This window comes from Aythya marila, assembly GCF_965140915.1.
Source record: "Aythya marila genome assembly, chromosome: 2".
Taxonomy (NCBI): Eukaryota; Metazoa; Chordata; class Aves; order Anseriformes; family Anatidae; genus Aythya; species Aythya marila.
The window spans coordinates 47,703,230-47,717,404 of NC_139043.1; the positions used below are offsets into that span (position 1 = coordinate 47,703,230).

The following is a 14,175-nucleotide window of genomic DNA, read 5'->3' on the forward strand; positions in this document are numbered from 1 at the left end:
ACGTGGCACTTCACGGTGAGGGTGGTGGAGCACTGGAGCTGCCCAGGGAGGTTGTGGAGTCTCCTTCTCTGGAGATATTCAAGGTCTGTCTGGACGCCTACCTGGCCCTTGAAAGATGGGGCAGCTTCTGGATTCTTCTCACAGAGGGCAACCCCTGCAGACCCCCACTACCAAAACCTTGCCACGTAAACTCAATACAAAGGAGGCAGGGCATAAGGTACTTAAATATAAGTAATAGCAGGAGCAGGGCACTGCAGCTTCCAAGGACAGGATCAGCTTGTGGTATAAAATATATGGGAAAAAAACACAGAAGATGTATATGCTGTTGTGATCCACACGGTTAAGATATATCCATATTTTCACCCAGCATTCAAGCCACAAATATCACTAGCTCAATCATTAAGGTGTTTATTTGTCACAGGTTTATTTGTTTATATGGTCACAGGTGAATGTACTGAGCAAACAATCCATAACCAGAAAATACATGCTGCTCTCCGTGTTGGAGTCCTTGATCAAATCCAATGGAGGCACAGGAAGTTTTTAAGACCCATAAAGTGGAAATTAGAAGCAGAAATTAGGAGAAGGCTGAGGTGACCTCCATTTCACTGGGCTGCACCAGGCACCCCAGCACGGCTCCACACCCCTCGTGAGAGGGGGGAATGGCTGTGGATGTGTCTGTGTGTCAGCACAACCTGCCCAAGCGCCTGGAGCGAGCACCTCCATGCAGCAGGGACACCCCCACAGCAGCCATCCACCATCTCGGCCCGGAAGCACACGTTTATCAGCAGGGCGCCGGGCAGCGCTGGCTTTTCTCGTCATTTCCCCTGCCTGCGGGCAGCGCTTGTGCCGCCCGGTCCCGCCGAGAGAAGGACGCCCACGGGGTGAGGGAGCCGGGGGAGGGCTGGGGGGGGAGCCCCGCGGGTGCTGTGGAAGCGGCGGGCGGGACCCGCTGCCGGGGGCCGCAGCCGGAGGGCTGTGGGGGGGCTGCCCTTGGTCGGGGAGCCCCTCTCAGCTTTCGCTGTCGTCCCGCAGGCCGGTCGCCTTCCCGTCAAGATGTCGTACATGCTGCCGCACCTACACAACGGCTGGCAGGTGGACCAAGCCATCCTGTCGGAGGAGGACCGCGTGGTGGTCATCCGCTTCGGGCACGACTGGGACCCCACGTGCATGAAGATGGACGAGGTGCTCTACAGCATCGCCGAGAAGGTAAACCCGCAGCCGCACCGCGGGGGGGACGCTTCCAGCACTCGGGGTTTTAAGTGGCTTATGCAGAGTCTGAGGTGGATTGCAATTTGGTTTGTAATTTGGTTTCCGGAGAGGTATTCCTGCAGTAGGAGGTAGCAATGGAGCTGTTGGGTGCACTTCCCTGAACATCTCCTATAGCTGTTGACTACCCTGCTGTGCATAACATTTAGTGTCGTGAAAAGCGTGGCAAGTTCAGAAGTCACGGTCACTAACTGTTAATAATCCATCACTTAATTAATCAACTTTATCATTCAAACACAGGCACGGGCTTGGTAGTAGGACTGTCATGACTCTAGGTAACACAGCACTATCGCTTCACAGAGTACGTCGTAACTTCAGGCTTCCATTAAAAGTTACATTCATAGTGACGCTTAAAAATGGTAAAATCCTGGTGAATTTCCGACTAGTGTTAATTAATACATCAGTGATACTCTGTGGAAATAGATGACGCTCTCTTGAGATACATGGGCTGAAATCAACTTTAGGAGCAAGGTGCTGAAGCTGTTTTCAGACAGAAACTGAATGCCTGCTGACAGCTGGCTTCTTGCTCAAGAAAAGCATATTGAAGAAAAATTAGACTGTGTTTACATACCTTAAAAGGGAAATCAGAGCCGACTGTGTATTTAGTAAAGGTTTTGCATGGTGATACGTGTAGAAAACAGAGCTCTTCTCTAACTGAATCACACAGAAAGCAAGCAAGAAATCTGAATTGGAAGTGGTTACAATTAAACTTGGGTAAGAAAAGGATTCAGCTATTTTCATGTCAAATTATGTGTAGTCAATAACTTACACATAGATCTTCTTGTGGTATTCTCCTTTGTATTCTAATGGTGTTGTTAAATAGATGTACTTCTGTCTCTAAAATCCCTATGTTAAGTATCTATGTCTGCAGTGAAATGTTAAGACGTGATAGAATACAGTAAGGAGTTGTGACATGGTTTAACTTCGACTTTTTTGTGTTTAATGTGGTGGGAGTGTCTGAGAGCACTTTTAGTATTTACTTTTGGCAGGATGCTTGGCAATCTAGCAGATGTTTTGGCAGCTAGGGGTGATTGGGGGATGAAAGAACAATGTAACTTGTTATTTAAAAATCTCCCTCTGCAGAATTGGCAGATTAAAGGGGGAGATCCTTCCTCATCCTCTTGCTTACAAGCCATATTCGGATCTCTGCTGTTTTAAAGAGTGAGTAAATGTTCAATTGTACAGGTGTTTATACAGAGAATAATACAGAATGTTAAGATGCTGTAATTACATGCTACATTTGAAGAAAACACAGCCATATTTTCCTCTTTTTTTTTTTTTGCTTTTGTTTTACATTTGGGGTAGCACTAATATTATCTATACTTTAAAATATGAAATCAGGTGGGCTGTTTTGCTGGGTTTTATTTTATTTTTTTTTTGAATCCTTTTGGGGAAAAGAAACCAGAACACCATATGAAAATTCAAAGCAGATTATTTTCCCTGAAATGTATTCTACTTATAGTTAAACTATAATATTTTTTTTTCAGTGTTAAACATGAAAAAAGGCAAGGTTTCAAAGAGTTTCAAAACAAAACGTTTTAAGATGTTGGATGTTTTGGTTGAAACCTAGACAAAACAAAAATCTAAGAACTTGAGTTTTACTAAATTCCCGTGGAACACCTTTTTTTTTTTTCTTTTTTTAAGAGAAGGCTCAAAATTGCAAAAGCCCATTCCTTGCAATAATTTGCTTTGGCTGCTAAATTTCATTATTACCTTTTATTTAAACTAATATACAAATCCTGCCCTGGTTTGAAACCAGGTCACTTCAATGAATACATTGTACTGGGTGAGTGCTGCATTAGTGAAGATTGTTCAAATGTCTTGCACTTACTTAACCATAATCAGAAGTGTGAACAGCTGTGGCTTTTGCTCAAACATTAGTTGTACTTCTGCCTATCTGTTAAAGTTAGAGGAAAATGGGGAGTGGGAGGAGAAGAAAAGGAGAGGAGGAAAAAATAAAATCCAAAACATTGGCATTATAGTTACTGGTGTTTATCGTTGAGCAAAGCTGATCCATTTACTTTAGCCCATGTTTTTCAAAATTGTTAGCTCTATGCATTGCATTTAGTAGTATAATGTCTTTCTCTTCTACCATATAAAATTAACACCTAAATTTACAGAATAGTTGGAATGAGAAAATTGTCTAATGACAATGCAGACCTTGAAGTTTCTAATTAATAGTGTTTGCAGCCTCTTTCAGTTCAGTAGTGCAAGTCTTCTAGGCTTCTTCAACTTGAATCAATTGTTTCGAAACCTATTCTCATTTCCCCTTACCCCCCCCGTGATTTCTTTGTCCATAGGACATCTAAACATGAAAATAAAAGTCTAGAAACTTTTTAGGAAGATACTAGTTCTTGACTCAGATTTCTTTAGGTATTTCCTGTATGCATTTTGGGCCACAAGCGAAGAGAAATTTCTTCTTATTTCTTCGAGAGAGTTGAAATTATAACAAAAAATGTCTTTACCTCCACCAGAAATGCAAAGAAAACTAATGTGATCCTTGCAATTCTTCCTAGTCATTGGTCATGCTGTGGCAATTTGATGTTGTAGGCATGCATTAAATTTATTTGAATGATATTGGTAATGAAATTTTGCAGGAGAAATTATATTTATTTTATCTGGCATATGATTTTTCCCGTGTTCGCATTTTTTTTTTTTTACCAGCTAAGTGTGAGACAGGATCTACAGAATCTGTATATTAAGTTCAGCTATATCTGATGTTAAGTGTCCTATATATTCCTCTGCTTTATAGTCTTGAGGCACTCCATTTACAGATTAAATAGTAGTCCACTGAAACAGACACAGTTCTGCAAAGTATTAAAATACTGGCCTGTAACTATGGTGAGGGAGTAATATACTTTTGTTTCTGTGTATATTTGTTGAATAACGTAGATTAATATGTGAAACTACTTTTTCTATTGAAAATGGGTTTTTATCTTCAGGTGTTGAAAAAGTGGTACTGTTTGAAAAAAGGTAGATCCAGTATAGTTTTTTTGTTTGTTTGTTTGGTTGGTTGGTTGGTTTTTTGTTTTTTCCCAGAAAGAAGCAAACTTACTATATTGCAGTGTGTGTTACAAGGTTAAGTACTTTCACAGTAAACTTGGGTTGACCTGTAGCTTCTAAAATGCTACAGGATTTTTGCACGCTGTACAGCAAATTTTTTGTTTAAATTCAGTACCTTAGTGTGGAGTCTGAATTGTTACAACTTTAGCTGCTTTTACAGTGCGGTTTGCTTCCTCAGAGCTGTGTTTAATTCTTGCTCTGAGGTCCCGGTATCATATCTGTAGCTACAACTTAAGTCAGAAGGAACTTATAAGCAGCTGCTGCCTTGAAATGATTGCAAAGCTTGTTCTGCTTTGAAGTGATAGCAAAGGGATGTAGTTTTGAACTGACAACTCTCTGGAACAAGGATTCATGTTGCGATGGATGGGGAGAAATTAAGATATATGGAACAAGTCTCCATATATTTAATAGCTCAAGTACAGATGAACTCCTGCTTCTGTGCCAGCTTGAATCCAGAAAGACTTGAATTGCTTTTGTTTAAAATGAAGCCTAGGTTAACCAAGTCTTACAAAATAGAGCTGGCTCTATAGGAAGGTAGCTCAGATGCTCTGTGCTACTGTTTTTGTTCCAATACAGTGGCTGAGATAGTAAGCACTCCTTCAGGCTGTAAAGCTGGTCAGTACTGTGTAATGAGACATTTGAGTAGTTCTGCAGTTCTGCTCATCTCTAAATAGTGTTGAAATAAAATGCCTCTCAGTGACAAGCCTGCTCAGTCTGGCATGCCAGTGAACAGTAGATACTATGGCCACTGTGGTGCTTTACTGCATCACCCTTTCCATGAACATTTTTAGCCTCTTACCTATCTCTTTCTCTATTTAATTCTTAGGCCTGAATGCCAACCTTCTGTTCCATATGTTGTAGGGTTCTGTGGCAAGGCCCATGTTGTGGGTAAATTTGGCAGCCAGTGCCCAAATACAGAACGAAATGCATCCTTTTTCAAGGCAGTTGGAAGCTAAGTGGCTTCAGAGGGATAAATGCTGTAAACTAGTATCTTTTCATTGTGGTGCTTGATTCTAGATCTGAAATTAATTCTTCAGATCTGAAATTAAGAAACAGCAGGGAAAAATACAATTTTTAAACCTCTGAATTAAAATTTAAGTCTTCTATCTAGCTTTGAGGTCTGCTTTAGACATCAGAAAAGGTTTTGAGCAAGCCACTGTGCGTCGTCAGTTCCACTTCTTTAAAGCAAGTAGCTTTGATTCTTTTATTTACATGTAGGAGAGAAGGGAGATTCAGTTAATGTCTGAGATACTTGGATTATGTTGGTAACTTGCATATATGCTGCGCAAAGGTGATTCAGATGAAACAGTCCTCTTGAGTGATTTTTAGTTAATAATTTTAAAGTATCCGAGTTTCAGAAAACAAGATAATACATTCTTTAATTCTGGTTCTCTTTTCTAAAATCTTATGCTTCTGGGGCTCATTAATAGTGACAAGCATTTCTGGTTCTGCAACAGCTTGACTAAATCAAGTGTATATAAAATAAAACTAACTAAAAGTTTTGTTGTTCTAATGAATGCTATGTGAAGCACAAAGTTTTTGGAAGTAAAATCTTAGTTTAAGACTTGTAGTAATACTTGGTTTAACTTAAAACCACTTTCGTCTCCAAATTAAAAACAACTGTCCAAAGATTGTTTAGCTTATAAGAATCTCCAAATTCTTGTGTTGTTGCAGAAATTTCCACGCACAGTAAAGCTGTGCTGCTGATGCTAATAATACCAGTAGGACGGAAGGAGAAATAAAAGGAGAAAATTAAAATAAGTTCTTCAGGTTACTTTTTTAAACCTGTGTTTTGCCTCCTAAAGCTAACCAGAGAGTAACTTCAGTCAATTCTCAATAAAATTGTTCATTTTGAACATTCTCGTAAGTTTCTTAGAAATATTTAATGTAAAAGTGAAATGAGAATGAATAATCAATTCAGAGAATGTTTAATCTGAGTAACTTGGGTAACTTGGATTTTTAAGGCTTTACCTTTTGACTGGTTTGGAACATTTTTTAAATGGGATGGTTTCATTAGATTATTGGTATAATCTAAGATTATAAATGGCTCCATAATAGCACAATAAAAACTATTTAAATGGTGCTTCAGCCCAGAAGAGATTTGACTTCTTTTCGCTACTTATTTTCAAAATATTTTTGAAAATAATACTTATTTTCATTTTTAATGTGTGGTTGTTTTATGTAATGCAGAAACTGTTTTGAAGTCTGATAAAATTTATTTACTATGTGCTGGTTTTTTTTTTTTGTGAATGAGCATCTCCACACTTTCTCAACTGAGTTGTTTGCTAGGATGTTTAAGTTCAGGATACACTGTGCGTAAGATTTTTTTCATGCAGTCTAATCCTGTTTTCTGGGCTAAAATAAAACACCTTTACATCAACCAGAAATTACAGTTACCATAGAACTTCCAGACGCTTGATAGCAAAGGTAGTAAGTAAAAAAGCACTTTGAAGCAGTAAGATTGTCACAAATCTTAGACCAGTTACACTTCAGGCGTTACGTAGTCAAATGGGAAGGATGAAGGTGGTGTTTGTACGTAAGGATGGAGGCAGAGTGCATCCATGGAATAGTGCATGAATATGTAATTATATACCTTAAAGGTCTGTGTAATCTAGATGCCTGCAGTCATGTATTTAATTTATGGGTATGTATTAACTTCTGATGTACCTTCCTGCGTATAAACTAAGTTTAGAAACTAAGGCCTAAGGCTTCCTTATGGTCAAACGTGCTCTGTATAGAAAACAAAAACATGACAGTTTTCATTCAGGAATTAAGACATTCACTGTGAAATTAAAGGGGAAGAATCTGGAAATTCTGGAAAATGAAAACCTATCTTAACCAGAATTGCCTAGAGAACAGCTTCTCATCAGGGTATTTTTTTCATAATCAATTAAAATCTCAGTCTCCTGTTTTCAGCTTTACAACTGTCAAAAACATTAGTTTTTATTACTAAATTATCAGTTTTATTTTCATTTAATGAGCCCAGTTAAATTAAATAGTTTAGAGAAAATATGCTTGGAGGTAGGCACCAAGACATTTTAGGTGATTAATTTTCTGAAGTGTGTAAGCAGCTGACAACAGAGGTAAAATGTATAAATGGGTGAAATGGGTAAAATGTGTCAGCAGGTTTTTTTAAAGTTACTTATTTAGAGCTGCGCATGTCACTGTGAGGTCACAGCTGTATACAAAGGCTTGTTTCTCTGGATGTTCATTTAGCATAGTCAATTTCCATTTGAAACTGGATGTGAAATTAACATATTGGCTGTATGTAAGGGTATTTTCTATGTGATTGGTCCTTGTGCATTTAAAAAGAATTACAAGACTGTTTACTGTGATTTCCTGACTTAGTATTTTGTAAAAATAAATGTTGCAATTGGGAAAGTCTAGGTCTTTTAATCACTAATACAATTAATCAAAGGCTTGTTAATATATATTACTTTTGTATTTCCTGTTTTCTTTTGCTTAGGTGAAAAACTTTGCTGTTATTTATCTTGTGGATATCACTGAAGTACCAGACTTCAACAAGATGTATGAGTTGTACGATCCCTGTACAGTCATGTTTTTCTTCAGGTACATGATGGTTTTTAAAATATAAGTCAGCTATGAATGTGTTCTTAGTACAGTGTCTCAGTAGAACTATAGATCATTTCTAAATGCGTATCAGCATGCTGATGCTTATGTTTATGTTGCTCTAGAAAAGAACAAACTCTTCATCAGAGTATACTGATAGGAAAAGGGGTAATTGCTTTAAATTGAAATGTAGATTTAGATTAGACATAGGAAGAATTTGTTACTGGGAGGGTAGTGAGGGTTTGGAACTTCTTGCCCAGAAGAGTTGTGGATGCCCCATCTCTGGAGGTGTCCAAGGTCAGGTTGGATGGGGCTTTGAGCAACCTGCTCCAGTGGAAGGTGACTCTGCCTGTCATGGGGGGGTTTGAAATAGGTGATCCTTAAGGTTCTTTCCAACTCAAACCATTCTAATATTTTATGACTGAATAGGCAAATGACTTGTTTGCCAATCAGCATAGTAACAATTTTTTGATGATAAAACAAATTAGTGATAGTGAAAACTGTTTTTATTATGCTTTGGGTATAGTTGTAACTAAAAAAAATATATTATAGAATGCTGTAGTAATACAGGAGTCAACCTTGTCAAACTTGCTCTAAAGATATACCCAAAGTACTAAAATTTTTCGAGCCATGGCACCTACTTTGATAAGTGTGGGATTCTTGTGTTAGATGGTAGTGGGAAAGAAATAAAAATAATGAGGAATATACTGAAGAGTAATTGCATTGAGTAGCATTCTTGATGTGGGAGCATGTTTGCAATCTTTGTTTTAGCTTTAGGAATAGGCAATAAAATGTCACTTTGAGGGTGACAGGAGCGGATGCTTTGACACTTATTATAACCTCATTGTTATAAGGCTTCTTTTGAATCCTACAAAGCATTCTTATGAGGGATAGATAAAGTTTCTTTTTGAATTATAACTCTATTAACCTGTTTGGTTTCTTCTCTCCCTGTAAAGGAACAAGCACATCATGATTGATTTAGGTACAGGTAATAACAACAAGATCAACTGGGCAATGGAAGATAAGCAAGAGATGATTGACATTATAGAAACTGTTTATAGAGGAGCCCGAAAAGGTCGAGGCTTGGTGGTATCGCCAAAAGATTATTCCACTAAATACAGATACTGACACGTCTTTGGGGCAGCCTTTTCTTTCAGCCCTGCATCTACTGAAATTTATTATTGTGTATGTGCGTACTATATATATGTCTATTTAAAACAAAAATAAACAAAACAAAACGAAAAAAACCAACCCCACAAATTGTTCAACTTTGAGCATATTTGAATTATTTAAAAGCTTTGAATTTTGTTTTAAAAAGGTAGAAGTCAAATCCTGGAACTGTCTGACTGCAGTAATACTGTAGCTGGTTTGTTTGTTTTTTTTTTTGACTTTTACTCTGTGTTGACCTTTTGGTATGATGCATTTTTGTACACAAAAAGCCTGTTTGTAGAAAAACATTTCAATTGTCTTTGCTTGCTTTTGTTACATAAATATCTGGGAAAATTATAGTGTAGTTTTTTTAAGAAGAATAAAACGAGGTCCACTGATTTGCCTTAATGTTCTTTAAAGTTGAGAAAGAAAACAAATGTAATTGGATGCAAAATCATAATCTTGAAGATAAAGGCTTGTCACTTTTTTGTGGATTTTCTTGCATAGTGTCTTGGTCTTTTGTATCCAGTAACAAAAGGGAATATACTAAGGTGCATTTGTTAATATTTAACAAAGCTAAATAAAAACATCTTCAGTGATCCCCCACCCTTCAGTCAACTTAATAAAGTTGTGATGGTGGAATTTTCGTTTTCATGGTGATTATGTATGCTAGTCATTTCAAATACATCATAGTAGATTCTGTTCCAAAGTTTAGTTGCAGTTCTGGAGCTGGTTGCATAGTTGATGCTTAAAGAAAGGATGAACTGTGCTTTCTCTAGAGCTGAATTTGTCTAATGGTAGAGCGAAGTGTTTATATTTATCTACTCATGAAACTTGGATTGGATTCCACTGTGGTATGGCTTTTGAAGTTTCCATACATGCTTCTGGTAACTTCTGTTCCACAGTAAAGAAGTCACTGTTGGTTCGTTATTTGCTTTTTGTTACTGCTCTTTGTTTGTTTTTTAAACTGATACATGAATATTTAGAGAATTAATGAAAAGCAAGCCAGACTGCAAGAAATGAGGTACGTGTATTTTGAATCCAGTTTGTCACAAAATGAAGTGTTCAAAATGGAATTTATATTTCTGTTGTCCATTCTTAACAGAAAAGTAAATACTATTCAAACTACTTCAAAGGTTCTATCAAACTAGCTTAGTATACAATGTTAAAGAATGGAATTAAGTCTAGTTATTCTTAGAGTTGCTTCCATGAACCTAAATAGAAAACTTACTCTGTTTGTTACTGTCTAAGCACACAAAATTCATTTATGACTCAGTTGCATATTCTGTATTGCCAGTTGCTTACAGGCTTATCCATAGAGATAGAGTTTTTATACTTTGTCTTCCCAGCGATTGCAAAGCTGATCTACAGTGTGATCTCAATCCGTGTGATTGATTTAGCAAGATGTTGTAATATGGTTAGGCCATACCTATTTTGGTCCTCAGATGATAAACCATTTCAACAAACTACTCGAGTGGATGGCAGCTTTGTTACAGTTGGGTACATTTTCTAACGTGAAGAATTTGAGCATCAAAATGGCACGTGCAAGTGGAAAAGTATTGTCATAGAAGGAGCTTGTTATTCTGAGAACTCTTAAAAATGCAACAAAGAAACATGATGAAAATTTTAATATTAAATGAAATTCACTTTCCACATTGAAAAAGTTTGTGACTGGTAAGCTTGCTATACAGGATAGTTTTCTAACCATAATATTGCTTTTGCCTCCCCTGAAATGGGTGGTTCATTACCCATTACAGGAATTACAATTTGGATGAATAAACCGAGCTTCTGTCATGGCATGGTGCAAGCGTGTTGGTTTCCACTGGTACGTTTTGTGATTGATTGCAAGCAATGACACGTTCCCTGATTCAGTGCAGTGCTGTTCTCCCTTTATCTTTCTTGATCACATCCTCATTTCAGTGCTGCAAAGAAACAGTGAATAAGTAGGTTAGTGGTTTAATTATTCATGAATGTGATTCAGCATAAAATAAGATCTCTATACAGTTAAATATACAGTTAAATACATCTTCATAAGACTTTCCATATTTGTAAAAATAATTTCACAGCTTATCACCAGGAAAAAGGCAAGATAAATAGACACTGAAATTACTTCAGCGTATTTACAGACATTTCTCTCTTTCACTGCATAAGCAATCTCAGTTGGTTTAAATCAGTAAAGCCTGCAACAACAGGAAGAAGGCAACAGCGCATTGAGAACTCTGAAACAATGCTGAGATAAATACCAAAAAACACCAGCTAAGGCATACATCTGGGGGGACTGTTTGTAACAGACAGCAATATAAAATCTGACATGCAGCCCACCTACTCGTACTACCAAGTATTTGATAACAATGTTGTTAACTTCCTCGTTAACTTCCACCTCTCATTTTTACTGCTGCAAAGAATACATTATTGCTCTGTTCTGGGCAAGGTGTTTATGAGGTGTACTCTGAGTCACACTGGGAAGTTGTAGCAGGTTTAAAAGAGGTGTACATAAATTTATGACACAGAGAATCCTCAGCCACATCTGTTAGCATACTTGAGAGACAGGAATAGTGGACAGGAGTGCTTTGAGCCACGCACATTTTCTTACAAATATACAGCCTCAGTTTACATATTTTGGATTAGTTTGCACAGCAAGCTATAGTTTGGTTTCTTCTACAAAAGTGGTAGCATCTTTTGGCTCTTGTGGAAAAACAAATCCAAGGTAATTTTAAATATTTTAAATACATTCCCAGTATATATTAAAATCCAAGTAAATAAATAAACACTACTTTCATGCTAGGTGCTGCCCATATTTCAAAACTGAGTAGAAATACATATAATACAGGAAAAGTAAAGTTTCTTTACTCTTGACTCTTCATCGGTATTCTCTATCCCAGCCTCTGTCATTAGGTCAGCAACGTGCTTCTCGAGGTCATCAATGCGCTCGCCCATTTCTTCCAGTAAGAAGTTAAAGATAACTAAGAAGTACGAATGCTATGATTGCATTTTTTTTTTATTCTATGAGAAAAATACAGAGCTTTCTTCCAGATGCCTCAGCCTTTTACTTACTCATGTTCAACATTAATGCAAGGTGAAGCTCACAGGTGTAGCACAAGGCTGTATTATAACAAGATAATCCTACTTTCTCCTGAAACAGGGAAGCATTCCAGTTCTAAATGTTATCACATGCTTTCCTGTCTGTCTGCGAGTGAACTAGAGTATCTTCTGTGTAAAAGATTGTTTTCTGTTCAAGGAACTATTTTAGGTAATGCCATATGGTCAATATAAATAATCAAGATATAACTGCTGTTAACCATTTATTTTTCTTCTTTATACTAAAGATGCAACTTCCTGAAAGTGGGGAGTTTCAGAAGAGTAAGATGTGTTGAGTCTGCAGTTTCAGAAAGCAGAGATAGATCCTGTTAAGCACATCTAAGGAGAAAGCTCAGTGACCCTTCATGTCTTGTTTTCTTTATCTGTGCTTACCTTCCCAAACTCAGGAGCCTAACAGAGTTGTTTCTAACCCACCAACACACAGTGTTATGCTAATCTAAATGCATTTTTGAAGATGTCTCTTTTTTTTAAATGTACCTTCAGAATAGTTGCACATAGTTTGTCCTGTACTTTACTTGAAAGCTAGAATTGATGCACAGAGACTAGCTCACTGGGACTGATCTGGCCTTCAGGAAAACCTTTTTAGGATTTCCTTAGTACAGGGAAAAAAGAAACAGAGTACAGTTCGGCTGTCTTTATACCACAGGTGTCTAACAACATCAATAACATCTTAATTTGATATTCTGAAAAAAAAAACAAAAACAACCACATCCTGATTTTAAAAAGAAGATCGACAACAATGATGACAACAAAAACAAGACTTTACATCTATTTGTTAATGAAGGGAAGGGAAGGGAAGGGAAGGGAAGGGAAGGGAAGGGAAGGGAAGGGAAGGGAAGGGAAGGGAAGGGAAGGGAAGGGAAGGGAAGGGAAGCCTAACCCTGTGGAGGAGCTACACCCTCCAGAAGTTATGAAACTTGGCTCACAGAGCTAGTAACCCAGATTAAAAAGAGGATATTTCTCAGCGTTATCTTTTCAGTCAGAGCTTCAAAATTCTCCTGCAGCTGACACAGCAGGCTCTCCGCCTAGGAAAAAAAGAAACGACGAGATAAAAAGCAGGAGGGTCCCAGCAAGGACAGCAGGGGGTCAGCCCTCACACAGCCGCGGCTCTCGCTCCCTTCCTTACTCCCTCCCTCCCTCGGCCGGCCTCCAGCCGCAACCCCCATACCTCCCCGTCTCCCCGAAGGGAAAGCCGCTCTCCCCGTGGCCTTTTTGCCTTTTTTTCCCATCCTATTCCTCCAGGGCAGCCGCTCCGCTGCGGGCGGGGGGGGGGGCCGCTGAGGCCGCCCCAATACGAGGCAGGCGCCTGACAGGGGGGCACCCAGCCCGGCCGGGCTTTCCTCGGGGCATCCCCGACCCGCTTTGCCCCAAGCCCCCCGCCCTGCTGGCCGCAGGAGCCAGCCCCGAGCTCACCAGCTGCGGAAGGGCCCCCGCGCCCGGCGGCTCGGCGGCCGCCATCGCTCGCGGTGCCGCCTCCCCGCCAGGTGAGCGCCCCGCCGGGGCCGGGCCGGGCCGGGCCGCGTCGCTGCCTGCCAGGCCTGCGGTGGGCTGTAGGGAGCAGGTTTTGTCCAAGACGTTGATTTATTTGTAAGGTATTAAGGGTAGAGCTGGTGATTCTTCACCCCTTTCTTCGCTGTAAAACTTACGAGGTATGACAAGGCTGGAAAAAATGGTCTCATAAACGTTTGTGTTACAAAACAACTATTTCTATTATGTCACAAAATAACTATTTCTGGTTAAAAAATCATTAATTTTTTGTCTACCTGTAATTTTGTCTACCTGTGGTATTCCTTTTTTTTTTTTTTTTTTTTTTTTTTCAAAATACTTACACAGGGCGATAAATAAGGATATTGGGGTTTGATCTTCAGGGGTCTTACAGTTTCACAGGACAGAAGTGCCAATTTAAATAAAGGAAAACATTTATTGATTAATAAGGCCCAAGCTTTTTTTTTTTTTTTTTTTTTTTTTTGTAACTTTGTTTCCTTTTTCCTTGTAATTAGTTTTGTAATACAGACTGGCCCAAATACC

At 38.7% G+C, this 14,175-nt stretch overlaps 2 protein-coding genes across 4 annotated transcripts; one reads left to right on the forward strand and one right to left on the reverse strand.

The window, feature by feature from the left end:
- Positions 1–605: 605 nt before the first annotated feature.
- On the forward strand, positions 606–10,964 carry TXNL4A (thioredoxin like 4A). 3 transcript variants are annotated; one of them, XR_014316899.1, is made up of 5 exons: positions 606–881; positions 1,033–1,206; positions 2,350–2,427; positions 7,796–7,899; positions 8,856–8,891. XR_014316899.1 is itself a non-coding variant. In XM_082753219.1 (4 exons), the coding sequence occupies exons 2-4, from the start codon at positions 1,054–1,056 to the stop codon at positions 9,025–9,027; spliced, it is 429 nt and encodes a 142-aa protein (XP_082609345.1). In that variant the 5' UTR covers positions 724–881; positions 1,033–1,053; the 3' UTR covers positions 9,028–10,964. The 3 variants fall into 3 exon arrangements, 2 of the variants coding, with proteins under 2 accessions (XP_082609345.1, XP_082609346.1); XM_082753219.1 differs by lacking the exon at positions 2,350–2,427 and having other exon boundaries at positions 724–881; positions 8,856–10,964; XM_082753220.1 differs by lacking the exons at positions 606–881; positions 1,033–1,206 and having other exon boundaries at positions 2,352–2,427; positions 8,856–10,964.
- On the reverse strand, positions 10,611–13,954 carry HSBP1L1 (heat shock factor binding protein 1 like 1; the record flags this gene model as incomplete). Its single annotated transcript, XM_082755347.1, has 4 exons — positions 13,561–13,954; positions 13,074–13,172; positions 11,899–12,027; positions 10,611–10,640 (listed from the first exon to the last, which is right to left on the reverse strand). Exons 1-4 carry the CDS (start codon positions 13,603–13,605, stop codon positions 10,611–10,613), a joined length of 303 nt encoding a protein of 100 aa, XP_082611473.1. The 5' UTR covers positions 13,606–13,954.
- Positions 13,955–14,175: the final 221 nt, after the last annotated feature.

Bases quoted from the DNA above. Each gene is read 5' to 3' on its own strand.
- TXNL4A (XM_082753219.1), top strand. From the start codon at position 1,054: ATGTCGTACATGCTGCCGCACCTACACAACGGCTGGCAGGTGGACCAA. The intron at 1,207-7,795 runs GTAAACCCGCAG...TCTTTTGCTTAG, and splicing joins TCTACAGCATCGCCGAGAAG to GTGAAAAACTTTGCTGTTAT. The intron at 7,900-8,855 runs GTACATGATGGT...CTCCCTGTAAAG, and splicing joins ACAGTCATGTTTTTCTTCAG to GAACAAGCACATCATGATTG.